This window comes from Canis lupus, chromosome 18 (genome assembly GCF_011100685.1).
Source record: "Canis lupus familiaris isolate Mischka breed German Shepherd chromosome 18, alternate assembly UU_Cfam_GSD_1.0, whole genome shotgun sequence".
NCBI lineage: Eukaryota > Metazoa > Chordata > Mammalia > Carnivora > Canidae > Canis > Canis lupus.
Window position 1 is genome coordinate 52,951,170 of NC_049239.1, and position 19,954 is coordinate 52,971,123.

At 54.6% G+C, this 19,954-nt stretch overlaps 1 protein-coding gene across 10 annotated transcripts in view; it reads left to right on the plus strand.

Moving 5' to 3' along the window:
• NRXN2 (neurexin 2) overlaps positions 1 to 19,954 on the plus strand; it is a 96,920-nt gene that overhangs the window by 5,114 nt on the left and 71,852 nt on the right. For 6 of the 10 annotated variants that reach the window (XM_038564086.1, XM_038564089.1, XM_038564087.1 and 3 more), the window contains exons 2-5: positions 6,713 to 6,730; positions 11,528 to 11,557; positions 13,835 to 13,906; positions 18,321 to 18,622. In XM_038564086.1, the coding sequence (XP_038420014.1) occupies positions 6,713 to 6,730; positions 11,528 to 11,557; positions 13,835 to 13,906; positions 18,321 to 18,622 (422 nt within the window). Of the gene's footprint in view, positions 1 to 6,712; positions 6,731 to 11,527; positions 11,558 to 13,834; positions 13,907 to 15,545; positions 15,689 to 18,320; positions 18,623 to 19,954 lie in introns of those variants that run through there. The other 4 variants (XM_038564091.1, XM_038564094.1, XM_038564088.1 and 1 more) reach the window with 3 other exon arrangements.

Sequence of the window (19,954 nt, forward strand, 5' to 3'; positions counted from 1 at the left end):
GAATGGAATCTAAAGCAGGAGAAGCAGGTTGAAGTCACATCTTGGAGTTTTGACTTAATCATTCAACCAAAATTTATTGGCTATTGTGTCCTGAGTATTGGCAAATGCAGCCACCAAAGAATCTTGAGTAGATATATGAATAATAAGAGCTATATTTCAGAAGCTGGGAGTGTGGTATAGAAGCATTAGAGGGAGCAGAGTTGTGCAGTGGAAAAATCAGTTGGGAGATAGTTCAAGAGAGAGAGATTTTGAGGCTCTGAACCGTGCTTGTCTTGGAGAGTGGTGAGGATGGGGGTGGCACTTGTGACAGTAGTAGAAGCAGCGGTGCTGGTGCTCGGGAGCTGTTGCTGGGATGGAAGCTCTAGGACTCACAGGGAGGAGTCAGGGGTGATGGGGTTTCAAGTTTGCTTGAAGGACGGTGGTGGTGGTGATGGTGGTGGTGGTGGTGGTGGTGGTGGTGGTGGCGGCGGCAGCGGCGTAGGCAGCAGCAAAGTGAAAGGAAAGTGGAGGATGGATGGGGAGCAGATTTGAGAGGGTTGGGTCACAGATCATACACGTGTCGAACTGCGGTGTCCCTTGATCTTCTTAGACCAAGGCGTCCAGGCTGTTGGAAATGTGAGACTGGAGCTTTGAGTTGCAGGCAGGGCTGTGGATGGAGACCTGGGTGCCACAGGGGCCTGTATGGAGAGAGAGACTATTTGAAGTTCTGGAATTGGATGAGGTGGTCAAGAAGAAGGTAAAGAGACTTCAGAGGAGCCCACAGTTGGAGAGGAGTGGCCACAGACATAGCGAAGGAGCAGTTAGAACAAAAAAAGAGACCAGATCACACAGTCAAGGGGGGAGGGCACAGGGCCTCACAGCTAGTGAGTGTTTTTCTCTAGGTGCCTTGAACTTTTATATCATTTAATTCTTGTGCCACTGCCAGAGATGGAAAAGCTAGGATCTGAACCTGGAGCTGACTCCGAGACCTGTTGCCCTGCCCACCTTTGTCCATGCTGCCTCCCGAAGCTCAGGCAGTTGGTCAGTTGTGCCCATGCATTACTCGTGTTTGGTTTCCTGGGGGGTATTTGGGGACAGCATTTCAGCAGAAGCCAGTAACCACCCCCAAATTCTTCGGGTCACAGCTTCTCCCTCAAGTCAGTATGTGACGAGGGTGTGTGCCTGTGTTTGTCAGCCAGCTGTCCCAGCACCAAGGAGGGCAGTAGAAATCGATCAGTAAAATCTCAGTCTTCAGGAGCCGGGGTGGGAGGGAGGGTGGGGGGGAGGAACTCACCCCGGAAAGTGGAGCGTTATCCCATTAAAGTACAGAACTCACCAACACTGAAACCATTTCAGATGGAAATCTTTCTGAGATATGTTGCACACCTCTCTGCCTCCCTAAACATAATATTTGGAAAGTGATTTAACCTTTTCCAGATGACTCAGGATGTCGTGATTCCCCTCAGGTATTGGCCTGTCACACAGTGGTTCCTTCATTGAGGTTTGTCCCTGCCTGACATGATGCCTGACTGCTGTATTTGGAGTCCTTAAATTAGCTTCTCTGAGTTTTTCCACCTCCTCTCTTAAGAGGAGTTGTCAGGTGGCACCTCTCTCCCCACCTCTCTGTTTGCGAACTTGGAAATCAGCATTGCCAAGCGTGTTGGGGCTGTGTGTCGCCACCAGTGATGGGGTTCTCGGCAATGTCTGAGAGGTTCTCCCATGAGGAGATAACAGTTTTTAATGTATAACTGTCAATCATGTTCGTTTTGGCTGCTCAGAACCTTTTCTTTTCTTTTGTTCTGGTCTTCATCACTGTCCTTGATAACGAATCTGCTGGAATCCCGAGTTCGTATTAGGCAAGACAATACCCTCTATGCCCGCTGGTGGGGCAGATAAGACCTCTGTGTGTAAGTTGAGTAAATGAGTCACATATGTGGGATCATTCAGTCAGCTGTAACATCCGATACCCGTGGTCCTGACAGTTTCTGCTGCTGGAGATGGCTCCAGGCTCAAGAGAGCAGTACAGGGGGTGGCTGGCATGAGAACCCAGAGAGGAGAAAGATACTCACAAGGAAAGCCTCACATGGCAGAGTGGTTAAGAGCAAGGGCTGCCCAGGGTCGAATCTGACTTTGCTACTTGCTATGTGTGTAAACTTGGGCAATTTACTTAATCACATTGTTCTTCAATGTCCTACTCTATAAGATGGAGGTGACAGTGTTGTTGCAAGGACTAAATGAGTTGCATGGAAATCCTTTACAACATGCCAGTCACTATTGTAAATGATCGATAAATGCTACTATGATCATTAACCCCGGTGGTCAGAGAAGGCTACAAGGAGGAGGTGAGACTCAGCCAGATCTTGAATGGGGGCTGAGATCTGTGGAGTGAGTGAGTGAGTGAGATCCATGGAGGTGGAAAGGAACAGGCAGGGTTTTCTCTCCAGCAACACAGCCTAAATGAGCAGTCTAGGAGATGTGAGCTGGGTGTGTAGGGGGTGGGGGGTGGGCGGAGGGGGGAGTGGCAGGTGGGCGAGGAGACCAAGATGGTTGTGCTTTGGGGGAGATAAGATAAGAACTGTAGAGTCAGGTCAGCTAATAAAAGTCTTGACTTCCAGCCAAGAATGTAGCCCATGGGAAGTTTGAAAGCCACATTTTGACTCTGTCCCTCACCAGCAGCGTGCCATGAGACAAGTCTCTTCCACCTTATGAGGCTCAGTTTCCCCATCTCTAGGAGAGACTGATATAGCAGCATCCACTGATGAGGGATGGAAACAATGCACAGAAAGAGCCAGGGACACTTGAAGTACTCAGTATGTGAGAAGTGTTTTTGATTATTCATTCAACAAACATAGGCATGCCTTTTCCTGAGCCGGGAACTGCAAGCAGCTGGAGGTAGAGATGAATGAGACATTGTCCTTGCTCTTGGATATTGCACAGTCCAGCCAGGAAGCCGACATGGAAATGCAATTGCAATAGAGATATAATAAAGTGAAATAATAATACAATGTACATATTGAGAGTGGGCACAGAAGAGGGGCGGCTAGCCCTGCCTGCGAAGCCAGTTGGGAACACAAACAGAGGTATACTGACCTGGTCTTAAAACAAGAGCTGAGGGTGGGAGGAGTGAGAACAGGGAAGGATGTTTTAAGCCAAGGGAATGTGCAGAAATGTAGCACATCAGAGGATGGACGGCAGCTGGGTGTGGCTGGAGCCTGGATTGTTGCAGGAAAGGAGGTTGGAGGGAAGCATGGCCGAACTTCCAATGGACTTACCTGAGAAGGTCAGACTTTATCCTGGAGGCACTGGGAAGCCCTGGAGGATTCTAAGCAGGATCATGACTTGGTTAGACCACTTTGGTGGTGCGTGAACTAAGAATTGTAGGAGGAAAGACTGGCTGTAGGGGGGGGATCATTGAAGAGGCTTATTAATATTCCAAGGAGAAAATCGAGGAGGGTCTGGACATGGGGGCTGTGGTGGAGGAGGGATGGGGGATGAAAAGCATTTCCAGGAGTTTTTTTAGTTTTTTTTTTTTTTTTTTTTAATTTTTATTTATTTATGATAGTCACAGAGAGAGAGAGAGAGAGGCAGAGACACAGGCAGAGGGAGAAGCAGGCTCCATGCTGGGAGCCCGACGTGGGATTCGATCCCGGGTCTCCAGGATCACGCCCTGGGCCAAAGGCAGGCGCCAAACCGCTGCGCCACCCAGGGATCCCAGTTTTTTTAGTTTTTAGGATTTAATTTATTTTATTTTTTTGAAGATTTTATTTATTTATTCATGAGAGAAACAGAGAGAGAGAGAGAGGCAGAGACACAGGCAGAGTGAGAAGCAGGCTCCATGCAGGAAGCCTGATGTGGGACTCGATCCTGGGTCTCCAGGATCATGCCCTGGGCCGAAGGCAGTGCTAAACCACTGAGCCACCGGGCTGCCCAGTTTTTAGGATTTTAGATGGTGGAACTGACAGGATCTGGTGATTGATATGAAAAAAAAGAGCGAGGCTGATTTCTGGATGCCTACCTTGATCAGAGAAAGCAGGCAGGAGGAAAGGGCTTGTGGGAGAAGGGTTAGGAAGTCCATCTTGGACGTGTTGAGGGTGAGAAGCCCATGAGACACTCAGGTAGAGCTTCTCTGAAGGCAGGTGGAAACATAGGTTGAGAACATGGAAGAGAGATTTGTATCAGAGCCACTGGAAAGTTCTGAGCATGAATGCATATGTGCACGTGTGTGTGTGTGTGTGTGCATGTGTGTTGATCACAGCAGTATTTAGACAGGTGTATCTGGCACCTGTGCCAAGAGAGCCTAGTTGGGGGTGGACAGGGAGACCACCCAGGAGGAGGCTCTTGCAGGAAGCCAGGGGTGAAGGGTGAGAGTGTGGGCTATGATGACTTAGGAGCACAGTGATCAAAGTCAAAGGTGATTTTGTGCTGCTGGGCAAGATTCCTTTCCTGTCCACAGGAAGTAGGTACTACCACCAAGCTCATGACGTTGTTGGGAGGGTAATGGTGAGATGCATGGTGAGGGTCAGTATGGTACTGGGCACTTGGCTAACTCATGGTCTCTCAAACCTGGCAGAAGAGGGGACATGTTAGTGGGTCACCCAAGAAATGTTGGTTGAAAGCAGTACCTTTGCCAAAAGCAGGGAAATGGGCACTTTGCTGCGGGGATGGAGATAAGCATGGCTTTGGTGGTGGAGTTTGAATGTCAGGGAGCTGTCTGAGTAATTGCTCAGCACACAGATGGGGACGCAGAACTGGCACCCAGGGAAGAGGCCCAGTCTACAAACACAGGTTGGGGAGTCCTTAAGCCATGGAAGTGAGCTATCACCAAGGAGGGCAGGGAGAAGGAAGGAGTGTGGAGGGCAGAGACCTGAGCCAGGAAGGGTCTATGATGGCAGGTGTGGGACACAGGTGAATCAGCAGAAAGCAAAGAACAGCAGAGAAGGAGAGGTCAATGAGTCTCTAGGAGCTGACTCTTGGAAGCCAGGAGAGGGAAGGCTCAGGCAGCCAGCAAACCAAGCTTGCTTCTTGCACCTTCCTAAGTATAGCACGGCCCACGTTTGTGGCAGGTGGGAATCCTTTTTGAAATACTGGCCATGTTGGATTATCTAGAAATCACCATGCCTCTTTATTCGTACAGATGCTGGAGAGATGGTTGTGCTGACCAGGGTCTTCACAGACTGGGGCCAACGAGGTTCTGACATGAGACTCCTCATGAGAGCCCAGGGATTTTCCTAAGAGCTATTTTTCTAGCTCTCTGGCAACCCCTACCATAAATGCAATGGGATTCAGTTTATTTAAGAAAATCATTGTGGACAGAGCTTTTGGGGGATGCAGCTGGCAGGTAAAAGAAGCTCTCTGTGTGTAACACACGTAGATATGTTAAGGCTTGTGTGAAATGCAGATAGATGGTCAGTGGATAGAAAGGGAGGGGGCTGTGTTCATCAGAGGGCAGGAGTCTTAGCGGGCGGAGGGAGTGTGGGGTGTGGTGGTGGTGTATGCATCTAATATTAGGTATTAGATCACTGTGTGGGTATTGATTCTGCATTCAGCCTGTGTGTGTGTATGTATTACGGAGGTGGGATAAGGTCTGATAAATGACAGTGTGTGTGTTTCTGGAGTGCAGCTAACCCCCTAAGAGCCACTGAGCAAATAACATAAAATGATGCTGGAGGTAGGAGACAGTGTGTGCATGTGGGCGTGAGTGTGCACTGAACAGCGGTTTGTATGTATATGTGTGTATCCTGGGGCCTGCACGCCCATGTGCACGTGCATATGTATGTGTGTGTTTCCCCACAGGGTCTGTACGTTTGTAGGTTGTGCTGTTTCTCTGCCCGCCTGTTGCTTCCTCTAAAGTCTCCCAGTAGGTGGGCATGTGAGAAAGGTTTGGAGAAGGAGGTGACCTGGCTCCCAGAGCAGGAGTTGTAGCTTCTCTGGAGGAACTGTCCGCATTTGGATGAAGACCTCAGGGCCAGGCCCAAGCAGACCCCTCCTAGGTGAGGGCTGGCTACCCAGAGGCTGCGGCAGGACCTAGGGCCAGGGCCTCAGAAGTGATGTAGTCTGCCTCTCTCATTTTTACAGGGGAGGGCCTGGTGGCTCAGAGAGGTTACGTGCCTGGGGTGGGAGTCACATGGCACTTTGAGGCACAACTGTGTTTTCTGACCTCTATGGATAACTTTTCTCCCCTGGTCGGGTGGGAGGTGGTTGCATCTGGGTGTGCAAAGGCTTCAGGTGTGGGTTGTGAGAGATTATATGTGTCTCTGGATCACTGAGTGCCTATGTGTGTCAGTGTGTCACCAAGTGTGAGTGTGTCTCGGGTAAGCTCCATGTGAGTGTGTCCCCATCTGTCTTCGAGGCACAGTGGAATGCAGGGGAGGAGTGTACTTGAGAAAGTCAAGACTGCCTGCCTGCCACACCTGGCTCTCCTCCGATTCTGCATGTGACCTTGAGGGTCACTTCCCTGCCCTGGGCCTCAGTTTCCTGAAATGTAACATGAGATTTGGGTCCTCCTGGACTGCGTGACCCCGTGTATGAGGCATTGACTCCCGGGAGCAGCTCTCTCTCAATCTTGTTCTTAGCAGAGCCTTCCAGCCTGGGTGACTTGTGCCAGGACCTGGGTGGGCTCAGGGACTTTGAACTCATCACCCCCTGGGAACCCTGTTCTTGGTACCCCCACTAATGAGCCCTCCTTTCTTCTCTCTCTCTGCCTTACCCTTTCCTGCACCTTGCTGGCCTGCAGAGGAGCACCCCATGGAAGGTGAGTGATGCTTTTTGGTCATTGGGGTGGTGGATCAATCACCATGGGGTCTTATATGAGGGTGTGTTATTGGCCACCTAAGGGCTCCCTCTCCTGCCCCATGTTTGGGACCTGCTAGGGAAGGATGTCTGGGGGTCCTCTTGGCTGCCTCAGCCCCACGTCTTGCCTGTTCCCTCTTTATTAGTTTGCTGGGGAGAACTGCTGGGCAGAGGGCAGGCCTTTCCACTTGCCAGTCTTCAGTGCTAGCCTGCCAGCTGGCATTTCCTCCTCTTTAGGGAGGAGACAGGAGTAAGGGTGAAGGGATGGCGCTGGAGGATCTGAAGTTCCAGAAGTGAGTGAGGAGACAGCTTTTTTTGCCCAGCCCAGCTGAGGGAGCCTAAGATGGCCACAAAGTTGGGGGGGGGGGGGAGCCCGCGGCTGGGGACTGCTTGGGTGGTCTGCTCTGGGTCTGAAAAATGCAGGCAGAGGGTGGGGAGCTGTGTCCCTGGGTCACTGTGTCAGCAGGTGTAGGTGGGTGACGGCTTCTCCACTCTGACACTTGAGCAGGCCCCCCCTGCCCCCAGGGCTGGTAGGTAGGGGCGATCTCCTTCTTTCTTTGGCCCAGGCCGCAGGCCAGGGGTAGGGCAGAAGCATGCCTCTCTTTGGAGTCCCTCTGTCCATTCCTTCCCTGTCTTCTGTTTCATTTTCCTTCTCTCTCTCTCTCTCTCTCTCTGGTTTCTGTGTTTACCTTTCTTTTTCTCCAGGGCTCTGTCTCTGGACCTCTTTCCTTGCCTTGGTTTTCCCCCAGGCTCTCCCTGGGCTCCTGTCATCTTCTGAGTCTTCCCCTCTGGCTTTGGTTGGCTCTGTCCCTTTTATTCCTCTGGGGTGGACAAGGCCAGGGAGAAGGGATCACTAGGTGAGATGGTCCCCCAGCCACTGTGGAGAAGGCAGACAGCAAGCTGGGCAGGAGGTGGGACCCGGTCACCATACCTGGCCCACATTCTTACCCTGGAGAAGCAAGAAGCAGGTGGGGGGGGAGGAGCTCCAGGCTGGGAGCTCCCTGGGCCAGGGCCCTGGCGTGCGAGGAGCAGGGGACAGCCTCCCGAGTATGCTCGAGGATGCCCGAGTCCTGGGTAGGAAAGAAGGGGAGGGCTTTTGGCTCAAGTGTGGCCTGGAATCTGTTATTCCTTGTGGTGTCCATGATTTGGCTTGTTGCTTACTGATGTCTCTTCTCCTTGGGTGACCACCGTTCCCCTGATCCCAGCGGGCAAGCACCCATCTGAGTGTGTGTGTGTGAGAGAGTAGTGTGTATCTGTGTGCACACGTGTTCGGGAGGTTCCGCTGCTGCGTTGTGTCTGTGTGCCTCCGTGCACACCTGTACCTGTCTGCTTGGGTGCTGGTGCCTGAGCGCATGTGGAGGCGCGTGCACTCCGGTCATCGTGTCTTCTGTGGCGTGGCCCACATCTCTGTGTGCCTTCGTAGTAGTGTCTGCATCTATGTCTGCATCTCTGCATGTCAGTGTTTACCTCTGTGTGTGTGAGAGAGAGAGAGTCTGTGTGTCTGGGTGGACGAAACCTTCTGAGGGCTGGAGATAAGATTTAGTGCTGATGTGACTTTTACTTGCTCTTGATGTCATGTCTCCTCCGGAACAAAGGGAGAGATGGAGGGAGGAGGAGAGAGGGAAATGAGCCTGAAGGGAAAGGCTTGTGGGGAGGAAGGATGGGGCAGAGAGATGGGAGAAAGGAGGGGGGTAAGTAGAGGCAGGAAGGAGAAGTAGAGGGAGAGGCAGAAAGGGGAGAACTTGGCGGGGGAGGGGGGGAAGAGCCAAGCTAAAGGAGAAAGCAGGAGGGCCTTTGGGGAGAGGTGACCGAGCCAGGAGGGGACAGAGAGGACCCAATTCTTTTCTGAGCACGTAGGGTAGACAGGGACAAGAAGGGACACTGTCGGGGACAAATGGGGCATGAGGCCCTACAGACACTGCTGAGCCATTTGTTGGGGGCGGCATGGTGACCTGTTGGCTTGGAGATGGCACTGCGTGTGCCCGCCTGTCAGCGTGTGTGTATACACACCGGGGCTGTGACGCCTCTGTGTGTCTGTCTCTCTGTGATGTGTCTGCTTGTGTGTCTCTCAGTCTTGTCCCCTGCAGCTGTCTTCCTTCTCTTGATGCTGGTCTTCTTGGGGGTTCTGATAGAAGCGTTAAGGAGTGAGACTGGGAGTGGTTCCAGGGGGTGGGGTGGGCTGGGGCCTCCTCTGGGGCACAATGCTCTGGACTCTGCAGTTGAGATCTTGGAGTCCTCTTTTCCTGCCCCTCAACACTGTGCCTCAGGCCTAGCTTTCTCCTGGGGACCCGGCCATCCTGCTCCCCAGCCCCTGACAGCATCTCCTGGGGATTCTGGTTGCCCTACCTCCTTTCTCCCTAGCCTCTTGTAGCAGGGAGAGAAGACCCAGAAGCAGCCAGATAAAGTGCCCTAAGAAAGGACCCTTGGTAATGCCATCCATCACTGCCAGCCTCTTCTCCCGGGGGTGGGAGGAGGGGCTGATGCCACAGGTGGAGGTGGGGAGGGCTTACCCAGGCAGCCTGGGCACGGGGAAGGAGAAGAGATTTCAGACCTGGGAAATGGGGGCGGGGGGTGTGGGCTTAGGCTTTAGGGAGTGTACCCTCAGGCCAGGCTGGCTGGAGCCAGGGGTAGACAGGGCAGGGAACCGGCCTCCCCTTCACCAAGATGGCTGGTGCTGTCATGCCTGAGGGAGCCGAGCAGCTGGTTGCCGTGGTGACAGAGGGAGAGTGGCGCATGCTAATGAGGCTGCCTGGGAGCTGGGCAGTGGAAGGGTCTGCAAGGGGAGAGATGAGGCTCTGTCCCGCCCCATGCCGTCCTACAGGTCTGCGGGGCACAGAGGGCCAGACGTGGGGCACCCAGCTCCTGGGCCTGGGTCTCCAAGGATAGGAGCCTGCGGAGAAGGCTAGTTCTGTCTGGGAGAGTTGAGTAAAGGTTTAGGGCTCTGGGTCTGGCTCCTGGATTTAGGGGATTTGGAAGAAGATGCTAGTGGATCTCGGGTAAAGTTTGTAGGGGGCATTCAGAGCAAGGAATTAGACTCAGTCCAAATGCTTGGTCCTCGCCTGTTTTGTGGATAAAACCTGTGTCTTCCGGAGAGCTGTTCTATCCCGATGCAGCCCTTCCCAGCTGCGGTCCCCTCCCCCAATTGGCTTGGGGCGCAGAGGTGGGGGAGACCCATGCCTTTCCCCCAGAAGAAGTGAAGGGGGTGATGTGAACCTCTGCTCACGTCTTGCACAGGGTCCAGGCCTTTGCCCTGACCTCCTGGAGCACAGGCATCCTGGCCTCTGCTTTGTCTCAGAGGCACCTGGAGTTCTTTACCTTTATAATCCCACACTGGCCTGGCTTTTTGTCTCTGGGGCTGGCCACCCTCTCATTGCCACAGCGCTAGGGTGGTTTCCAAGGGCTGCTCCTTCCCGACCCTTTTGGCTAGAGACCTGGGACGCAGGGTAGGGGGCAGAGGGAGGGCCTGGCTGGTCATCTCAGGGAGCCCTGGGACCTGGGGCTGCCAGCCTTTCTGGGGGAGGGCTTTCTGTGGCTGGTGTTCCCCGAGGACTAGGATGCTGGTCCCATGGGCCAGATCTTTCCCCCTAAGGTTTAGGAAGGCCTGGGTCAGGGCTGAGCAGGCTTTTACAAGGGGCCAGGTAACTGGAAAAAAATATCCCAGCCCAGCTTGCCTGCAGTCTTGGAGATAGGCCTTCTGTTTCCCATTTTCCAAATCAAATCAGCTCTTTGCTCATTTCAGAGAGGGCCAGGCCAGAGTAAGGGGGTCCGTAGAGTAATTTTGACCTCTCAGAGAGCCAGACCTCCTGCCCATGGGCCTTGGCTGCCCTCTTTGGTACTTGGTGTCTCAAAACGTGGGCCCTAGTCCCCTCATCAGGATCCAAGCTCAGGATCTCTGCTCCCGCGTTTCTGGTTCTCCTACCTGCTTCTGCTCTAACTTTATCCTGCAGAATCCGGGAGTGCAGCAATCTATATGGAGGTTATTGGTGGGAGGCAGCTGAGAGTTCTGGGGCCGGACAGATGCCTTTCTGAAGCCCACTTTGGTGGGAGATTCCTCCTAAGCCCAGGCCCCCTCGTACTCCCCTCCATCTTTTCTCCAGGCTCACCAGGGTGTGGGATGGGGTGGAGGGTGGGGTCGGAGGTCCCCCCTGCCCACTTAATCCCACGCTAACAGGACACTCTCTCTCTCTCCAGGTGGCTTTGATTTTTGTGTCGTGTTTTATTTTCTCCTCCATCCGAATCGTTTTTTCTCGTTGACTGTTTTTTTTTCTCTCCGCCTCCCGGAAGAAAAAAAAAAAAGAAAAAAAGAAAAAGGAAAAAGCAGCCCTCCCAGCCTCATGCTTCTCCTCCTTTTCCTTTTTTTTCCGGCAAGAAGAAAAAAAAGAAACCAAAATCTCCTCTCCCCCCTTGCAGTGACCCCCTGCCCCTACCCCTCCTCCTGTTCTGCCTGTAACCCCTTCACCCCCTTTGGTCCCCCCTTTCCTCTCTCTCTCACTCTCTCTCTCTTCCCCCCCTTATGCCCTCCACCCTGTTTCCGGCATCTGGGGGGGCCCCCTCCTCAGCTTCCGGGCTGGGGGCTTTCCCCTGATGCCTGTCACAAGTTAAAAAGGGTTTTTAAATTGTGGCAGCAAAAGCTTTTTTCTCCCCTCTCTCTGGCTGATTTTGATGACTCGTGTTTTCTTTGTTTCTTTCCCCTTTTCTTCTTTTTCTCTTCTTTTTTTTTTTTTCTCCTTTCTTTCTTTCTCCCCTTCCCCTTTCCAAGGTCCGGCTCACCTGACGTTAAACAGCGAAGGTATGGTTTGAAGTTCTGGTTTGGATTGGATTGGATTGGATTGCCCCCAACCTGCGACTGGATTTTCTGTTCCTCTCCCCGCCTCCTCTCCCTGCCTCCACCTGTCCCCCCTGCCTTCCTGCCCATCTTGCCCCCTGCCTCTGTCGTCTGTCTCTCCGTGTTCTGGGGACTGGGGTGCTGGGGTGGGGGGGGCTGGCCCCCATCTGTGCTCCCTTCTTCCCTTCCTCTGTCCTCCCTGCTGTGCTCCATCTGCCCTCGCCCTCATCTCACCTTGGTTTCTGACATCAAGAGATGTTGCAACTCCTGCCGCTGTCTCCAGTCACCCTTTTGAGTTTTCCTGGTAGTGTATCTTCTTTTTCCCTTCTCATGGTGGTGTTTTATTTCCTTCCACCCATTCCGATCATTCTTTCTTTTCTGTGGACCCAAATTCAAAGAGAAAAGCATGGGCTGGAGGAAGAGACTTTTAGGCAGCCTCGCCGACCTCCCCCTGCGGCTGCGGGGTGTCCTCTCTATCCACAAGTGGCAGCGAAGAGGGGTGGGCAGGATAGTGGAGGTGCAGGACGCCCCCTTCGCACAGCTGTCCCACTGTCTGCCCTCACCAGTATCTCTTGACCCTGTTTGACAGATGAGGACTTTCAGGCCCAGAGAAATGAGGTGACTTGTTAGTGGGTAGATGACATTTAGTTGGTGGTACCATTGGGGTTGCTTCTCTGTTTTTAGCCTCCCTTCAAACAAGTCCCTACCATCTTCCAAAGACCTGGTGTTCAGCAAACCTGACGGCCCAGGAATCCTGACTGTAACTCCCCCACTCCCCAGCGCTGAGCTCTCCCAGGTCTCCTGATCATTGGTTCTTGAGCTCAGGTATCCAGATCCTTAAGCATTGCTCCCCATGCCCAGGGTGGTCCTCCATTAGGGCTCATTGTCCATAGGGAGTCTTTAGCCTGTAGGCAGGAGAGGCCTACCAGATGAAGACTGGGCTGCAGGGAGAGACTCAGATCTGGGATTTGGGATGGATTTAGGTTTGGGAAAATAGGGACCTGGGATTCTTGCAGGGATGTGAAATTATGGCAAGAACTGTGAGGGTAAGGGGACATCCCAAGGGGGTAGTCAGGACCCAGTTGGTTCACTCACATACTTCTTGCCTCTCAATGCCTGGTTCTGGGGGTGTTGGCGGTGGCACACCTTTGCCATAGATGAAGACGCAGAGGATCCAGAGCCCTGCCCCTTCCTCTGAAAGGTCCACAGCCCACAGCTCAGCTGTTATTCTAGCTTTACTTCTGGGGTTGTGGGATTGAGGTAGAATAGGGGCCCTGACACAGACTATTAAACCTCATTCTTGAGGTCCTCATCCCCGGAAGCCATCCTACAGGGTCTGGCAATAGGTGTGGGGGCCTGGGAGCCAGACACTGAGTGCACAAGTCACTGGCAGGGGTGGGTGGAGAGCTCAAGCCAGTCTGGAACCCAGATGTGTGTGTCTGCGGGGGCTTCGGAGATGAGGCTTGGGGGTTGATGAGTGGGAAGTCATCCCTAAGAAAGGCCTTCCCCACATCCACGATAAGCTCCATCCAGGCAGAACCTCTGTTGGTGTGCAGTGCCCTGCTGAAGGCACAATGGAGGGACAAAGAACAGATGGAAACCATGGCCCTGCCCCTGGGAAGCCCCATGATCCGTTGGGCCGACAAGGGGACAAAGGTGATGTTAAGAGTGCTCTCTGCTGAGTGAACCAGGTGTAGATGGAGAATCAGGTTTGCCTTAAGGACAGGCAAAGAACACAAGAGGCCTTTGGTGTGTGAATCAAGAAGGTTTGGGAGGAGGGGAGCCTGTGTCAGGCTTTGGAAGGACTTGAGGAGCATGAACTCCTGCCCTGCAGGAGAAGGTGGGAGCGAAACCGCAGAGTGGGGAGGACAGTGAGCAAGATCCTGGAAGTGGAGGCTTGGGGACCCGCAGATCCGCAGGGCTGGCCTGTTTGCAAGTTCTTGGGAAAAAGATGCTCCTGAGCCAGCAGTGAGGCCCCCGGTCCTCCTGCAGTCTCCCCACCCCTGGGCAAAGGGCAGAAGTTGGTGGCTGTGGGGTCTCATGGGGTCTGTGGGGCTGATTTGGCTTGTCATCTGGCTCCTTCCCCAGAGGCCCTGGAACAAGTGAGTCCTCAGAACAATACCCTCTCCCCCACCCTCCAAGCGGACCTCTACCCTGGAGAGGGCCTTCCATCACCTCAAGGCTGGGGTGGGACTGGCTCAATAGTCCCCTGTGCCTGACTCCCCAATTCTGCTTCTCCAGTAGGGTCCTTACTGTTCTCCGAGGGGGGGGCCGGGAGAGGAGGAGCCGGCGATGTGCACCAGCCAACGAAAGGTCAGTGACCCCACGATCCCCAGAGAGCCCAGCCCTCACTCCTCACAGGCTAACTGCGGTTCCTGGGGGGCAGCTGAGTCAACAGAGGTGTACCCCTTTGCACCCCTTCTGAGGTCCACAGAGACTGCTGGGCCTGCATCCCTGGGACCTGCCCTGGTGTGAAGGGCCACAAACCTCCATTTCTTTCCTAAACCCCAGTTGTCCTAATAACCCTTTTCTGGAACACAGATGTCTTTTGGTGGCAGTTGTTCAGGTCTATCCCTGGGAACTATCTGGGAAGCAGGGTAAATCCCCCACTTAACCATCAAATTCTGGAAGCCTGTGAGGTGCCAGCAGCCTAGGGGATTCTGGTTAGGAGACATGGCATTTATAATATGTAGTATCACCTACATGAGCCTTCACCACCCTTTGCGGAAGGGTTCATTGCCCTGGGTTTACAGGTGGGGAAACTGATACTTGCTCGAGATGAGCCCCTGCAGCCAGCTTGAGGCCTTTCCATCCATCTCAGGGCTATATAGATTTTCAGCCACTTTCTGCACTGAGGCTGCCAGGCACTGGGGCTCTCGAGTCCTGTTTGTGTTCTGTAGCACTTGCCGTGCTGTTGGCTTGGGTTCCTGCCACCCCTGCCTTTCTCCCCACTGTTCGGTATCTCTGTCAGCCAACTCTTGAAAAAATGGCCGGGCCAGCCACACTGGAAGTCTCCCCTGAACTCTCCGGGCAAACCCACACACTGTTCCCTTTGTCTCCACGTCTACTTTATCACTCACCACCCTGCATCATAGCTGCCACTTCACCTGTTTGCCTCCCCCATCAGACTGAGCTTCCTGAGGGCAAGGGTTGGTTGTTGTCATCCGTATGCCCCTGGTGCTTTTACACAGCTCCTGGTACATATGTAGGCATGTGCTCAGCAATTTTCTTTTTTTTTTTTTTAATTTTAATTTTATTTATTCATAGAGATGCAGAGAGAGAGAGAGAGAGAGGCAGAGACACAGGCAGAGGGAGAAGCAGGCTCCATGCAGGGAGCCTGACGTGGGACTCGATCCAGGGTCTCCAGGATCACACCCTGGGCTGCAGGCGGCGCTAAACCGCTGCGCCACCGGGGCTGCCCAGCAATTTTATTTTCAATGGGTGAATGGTCTCTGTTCTCGAGGGGCTCATTGACATTCTAGCAAATAACTACAAGAAAGCATGGTCCATGCAAAGTGTATGAAAAGTGCAGACTTTGTCCAGAGGAGTTAATTTATTCATTCATCTAGAGAGAGAGGCAGCGTACGTGCACACACAAAGTTACACACCAGTGCAAGAGTAGTTTATCAGCAAAATAGTTTGTAGTTTATGAAGCTTCATCCTGTCTGTTCTCTTTCTAGATGCCTCAGCAACCTGTAAGGTAGGCCGACGGTTAGTTCGCCTCTCTGTCCAGAGGAGAAAGCTGGGGTTTAGAGATTTGCCTCTTGGTCAAGGTCACCAAGCTGGGGGAAGAGCTGGCATTAGGCCCAGGTCTTCTTTCTCACATCCCACTTCCTCTCAAGGGAGCAGTACAAGATGTTACTAGGCAGTAAGTGCCAAATGAGCAGAACAGACAGCTGTAGTGCTTGAGAGTAGAGAGGGACGAAGGAGGGCTGGAGACCTTCCCGGAGGAGGGCTTTGAGCTGGGTCTGGAAAGGAGGCCGCCTGCTCTGTCCCTCAGGGCTCTTAGGAGTCCAGAACCGTAACAGTGGTCTCCAGCTGCATTCAGCTTGACGAGGGACACTTGTGAGGCTCCAAGCTCCCTGACCTTGGGAGGTGAGCAAGTATCAGCCCTGAACCCCCCTTCCGGTGCGGGGGTAGAGGAGGGTGCGGGGTGGGCATCAGAAGCTGCACTTGTTGCTCAAGCCCTGCTGGGAGTTGTAGTTCCCCGGGGGTCTGCAGGCAACGGTGGGGAAGAGCGCCCCCTGGTGCTGTGGGTCTGCCTCCTCCCAGGTCTGGTTTGTGCTCCCCTGAGCATCACAGGCATCCTTATGGCCACAGAGTCCTCCTCCCCACCCATCAATCCTTTGAGGTCCTGCCGCCCTCCTCCCCATTCAGGGTCTGTCTCTGTCCTTCCCACCATCCTTAGGTTGTCTCGTTTACATTTGCTCATCTCCTTTTTGTCCCTCTCTTCCAATATTTACCCGGGTCTCTCTGGCTGCTCCAAGTCTCTTTCCATCTCTGGGCCTATCTGGGTTGGTGGCGGTGGCGACGGGAATTGGAGAACACATAGACGCCTCCGAATCCACGGTTGGCCTTGCCTCCTCTCCTAGGAGATCCGAGGCAGAGCCCAGAAGACTCGAGGAATGGCCCCGTTTCTTCATTTTGCCTTGGCAGCTGTGGTCCAGCCTCTGGCCCTCCTCTCTGGTCTCTTTTGTTCTGTCCCAATCACTTTTTCACGTGATTGCTTTATTCTTTCTTTCTGTTTGACTGTCCCTTTAATGATCATTACTTTGACTGCAGTGAAGGTGAGGAAATGGGAGGGGAGGCCTGGCTTCCGGGAAGGACTAGTATGTGTGGCAGGCCCAAGGTCAGACGCACTCCCTGCTCTGGTCCTCCCCCCACCTCCCCCAGGGCCTGGGCAGTGGGCCTGGTTGCTATGGAAACGGCCAGCTCCCCCCCAAAGCCTTGGCTTTCATTCCCTTGAGGCCCCTGCCCCCTCTCCGGCTGGCCCTATTCCGTCACCCTCACCTGTTCCCCCCTCAGCGTGCTGCTTGTCTTAAACCAGACTGCTTCGCTCTATCACCTCTTGCTTCGTCCATTTCCCTTCTGTCCCCCGTGGCCATTTTTCCCCTTCTCTGTGGTCTCCCTCTTCAATGCCCTTCTTCCCCATGTCCCCTTTCTGTCTCTGCCCGACTCCCCTTGGCTTTCTGGCCCTTCGCGCTGGAGCCTGAAGGTAGGCAGAGCGGGGTTCCAACTGTCCCTGGGGTGCTTATGCCCCCACCAGCCTTGCTGCCCTGTGGCCTCAGGAAACCGGGCCTTGCCAGCTGCAGTGAGTGCGGTGCCAGGCTCTGGGGCAGCAGCTGGGGCCTTGGCATCCGGAGGCAGTGAGGATGGAGCCTGTGGGCAGTCTGCCCAGAGGGAGAGAAGCAGGGCTGTTGTGCGCCGGGGAGGGGCATTTGCAGAAAGTGCACCCGGGTTGCCGCCGCTCTTGCACGTGGTGCTTGCTTCTGTGGCCTGGCTCACAGAAGCGCAGGTGTCTTCTGAGGGCTGTGCGTGCGCCCTGGCGTTGCGCCCTGTTCCTTCCTGGGCCTGGTGGCTGATACTGAGCCCCCCTGCGCTGCATGCAGGCGTGATGCCAGCCATCGCCATCCCCATCCACCACTGTGTGCTGGGGAGAAGTGAGTCACTGTCATAGTCCAGGTCCTCTGTTCAGCCCTGACTCCACATCCCATCCTCTTCCTTCTGTGTGTGCTCTAGCTTGTGAAGATGTGGGGCTGCGACCCCCACTTCCCTCCACACAGCTATTGTCCTACCACTTGTCACCCATTTACAGAATGTTACAAATCTCTAAGGTTCTCCCAGTCTTTTTGTCTTTTTTTTTGCTTCTGCTTGAAAAGTGCCTATGGAGGGAGCCCTATGTTGGGTGCTTACACACAGACACAGATGTACACCCACATGCACGCACACACGCATGAGACCTGAGCCATCTGCTGGCACTCAGGGGTCCTACTCCTGCCTTCTGGGACCCCTCCTGGGGCCTGTCTGCACTGTCCTCTCGGGTCGGACTAGAAGATGGGGCTGGGGCTGGTAGCTGGCGTGAGGCCATCTGTATGAGCCCCACCCCCTGACCCACTGCTTCCTGGTGCACGTTACCACCACATGCATTGTCTTCCTGTGTGTCGTCCTCATGCTCCACCCCACCATTCCCTGTCCTCCTTTTCTGCTCCCTGCTGCCTGACAGGCCGGCTGGCCCCATCCCCCCCATGTGAGGCCTGAAACTGCCCCAGGCATTGAGAGTGGCCTTCACTGGAGAAGAGGCAGGAGTGGGAGGTGGGCTGCACGCAGGAGACCCTTGGTACCCCAGCCTTAGTGGAGGCACTCCAGAGAGAAGTCAGGTGGAGCCTCTTATTTCACTTCCACATCCCTTTGTTCAGGGGCGCGACCAATGGAGGATTCGGGCCCTGTGGCAGCTAAATTGTCAGCTGCCAGTGTGAGAGCCACTTAACAGTCTCCTGCTTTGGAAATGGACAGGGGCGAAGCAGACTTCTGACAGTTAAGACAGCTGGGTCCAGAGAAGAGGATGGACAGGCTGGGGGATGGGAGAGGGGCTGAGCTTGCAGATGGGCCTGCGGGACTCCAGCCAGTGGCCAGGCGACATGCCCTGGGGCTGCTGGAGGGGCAGAGGGCGAGCTGGTGCGCCCTGCCCCACTCAGGCTCTCCCATTTCCCCACACCACGGCATCCAGGCAAGGAGGAGTTTGTGGCGACCTTCAAAGGCAATGAGTTCTTCTGCTACGACCTGTCGCATAACCCGATCCAGAGCAGCACGGACGAGATCACTCTGGCCTTCCGCACCCTGCAGCGCAACGGGCTGATGCTGCACACGGGCAAGTCGGCCGACTACGTCAACCTGTCCCTCAAGTCTGGGGCTGTCTGGCTGGTCATCAACCTGGGCTCAGGAGCCTTCGAGGCCCTTGTGGAACCTGTCAATGGCAAGTTCAACGACAACGCCTGGCACGACGTCCGGGTCACCCGAAACCTGCGCCAGGTAGGGGGAGCAAGAAGGAGGCCGGGGGACAGCTGTGCTGGGGCAGAATGGGGGTGTGGGGAGGGGGCAGCCTGCACTGTGGGTGTGAGGCGTCAGGGCCAGGCCGCGAGGTGTGGTTCTGGAGAAGTTTGAGGCTTGCGTTGTGAGGGCCCAGGGGCGCAGGGCAATGGGCGGGCTGCAAGCACCAGGAAGCTGAGCTGAGAGGAGGCTGCAGAGCTGCCCAGGGCTGGGGCTTGAGGGAAGGGACAGGGTCTGGCTCACACTGGTGGCAGTGGCCAGGGTTTCAAGGGCCCTGGACTAAGAAGTCAGGTGACCCAGCAGGAGGGCAACTGGGGAGATGGAAGAATGGGTAGAGCATGGGAGGGTGAAGTCCTGGGAGCCTGTGGGAAGGCTCTGGCCTGGCGGAGTAGCTGTGGGTACCCTGAGTCTAGGGCAGAAAGGCGCAGATGAAAGCCTGGGGTCTGCAGGGGGACAGAGTGTGGCCCACCTTCAGGTGGGGTCTTTCCAGGGCAGAGGCAGAGATGGGGTCTGGGCAAAGTGGAAGTGCAGGAGGTGTGAGGGAGAGCAGTACTGCAGAGCATGTTTGGCTCCACCTCTCCTCTGGGCAACACACTTCCTTCTTTCCCTTCCCTGTGGGCCCACCAGCCCCTGGCTATCTTTCTATGGCTCCCAGGCCCCTTGCAGGAGCCCAAGGAAGACTCTTGGGTCAGCCCTTGAAGGATGAGATTCCTCTCTGCGGAGGTCCCTTGGCTTTGGCTCCCACATGGACTGCCTGGAGAGGGCATAAGCTCTGTAGTCCTAGAGGGGCCCTCTGTAGCACTTATACAACCTGGGGGTGCTACGGCAGCTGAGGCCATCTCTGGCCAGGCTTCTGCTGGTCCTCTTAGCACCCCCCCACCCAGCTTGTTTCTGGCACTGACAAATTCCTGCCTCTAGCAGAGTCCATGCCAGACCCTTCTACGAAATAAGAGCGAGGCTGCTGTGCGTGCAGGTGGTGCCTGTCTCCACCTTCGGACTCCTTTCTCTGTTCACTTGGGCAGGGGCCGGGGCTCAGGCTTTTCTCTGCTCCTTTTCTCTAGGATGCACTGCTTTTTCTCACAGCCGGTGGCAGGACAGCTTGTCCAGCTCCACTTCTCGCAAGCTGAGTGCCGCCAGGGATGGAGACCATCTCTGTCCCAGGAGGCACCACTGCTGCTGGGTTAGGGCCTCCTTTTGCTTAGCCATCCTCTCTGGGCTTCCTAGATCTAGCTGTGCGACAGCTAACCTTCCTCTGCCTCTGCTCCTTGTCACTGTCCCTGCCAGGCTCCTCCTCCTCCCCTTCCTCCTAGAAAG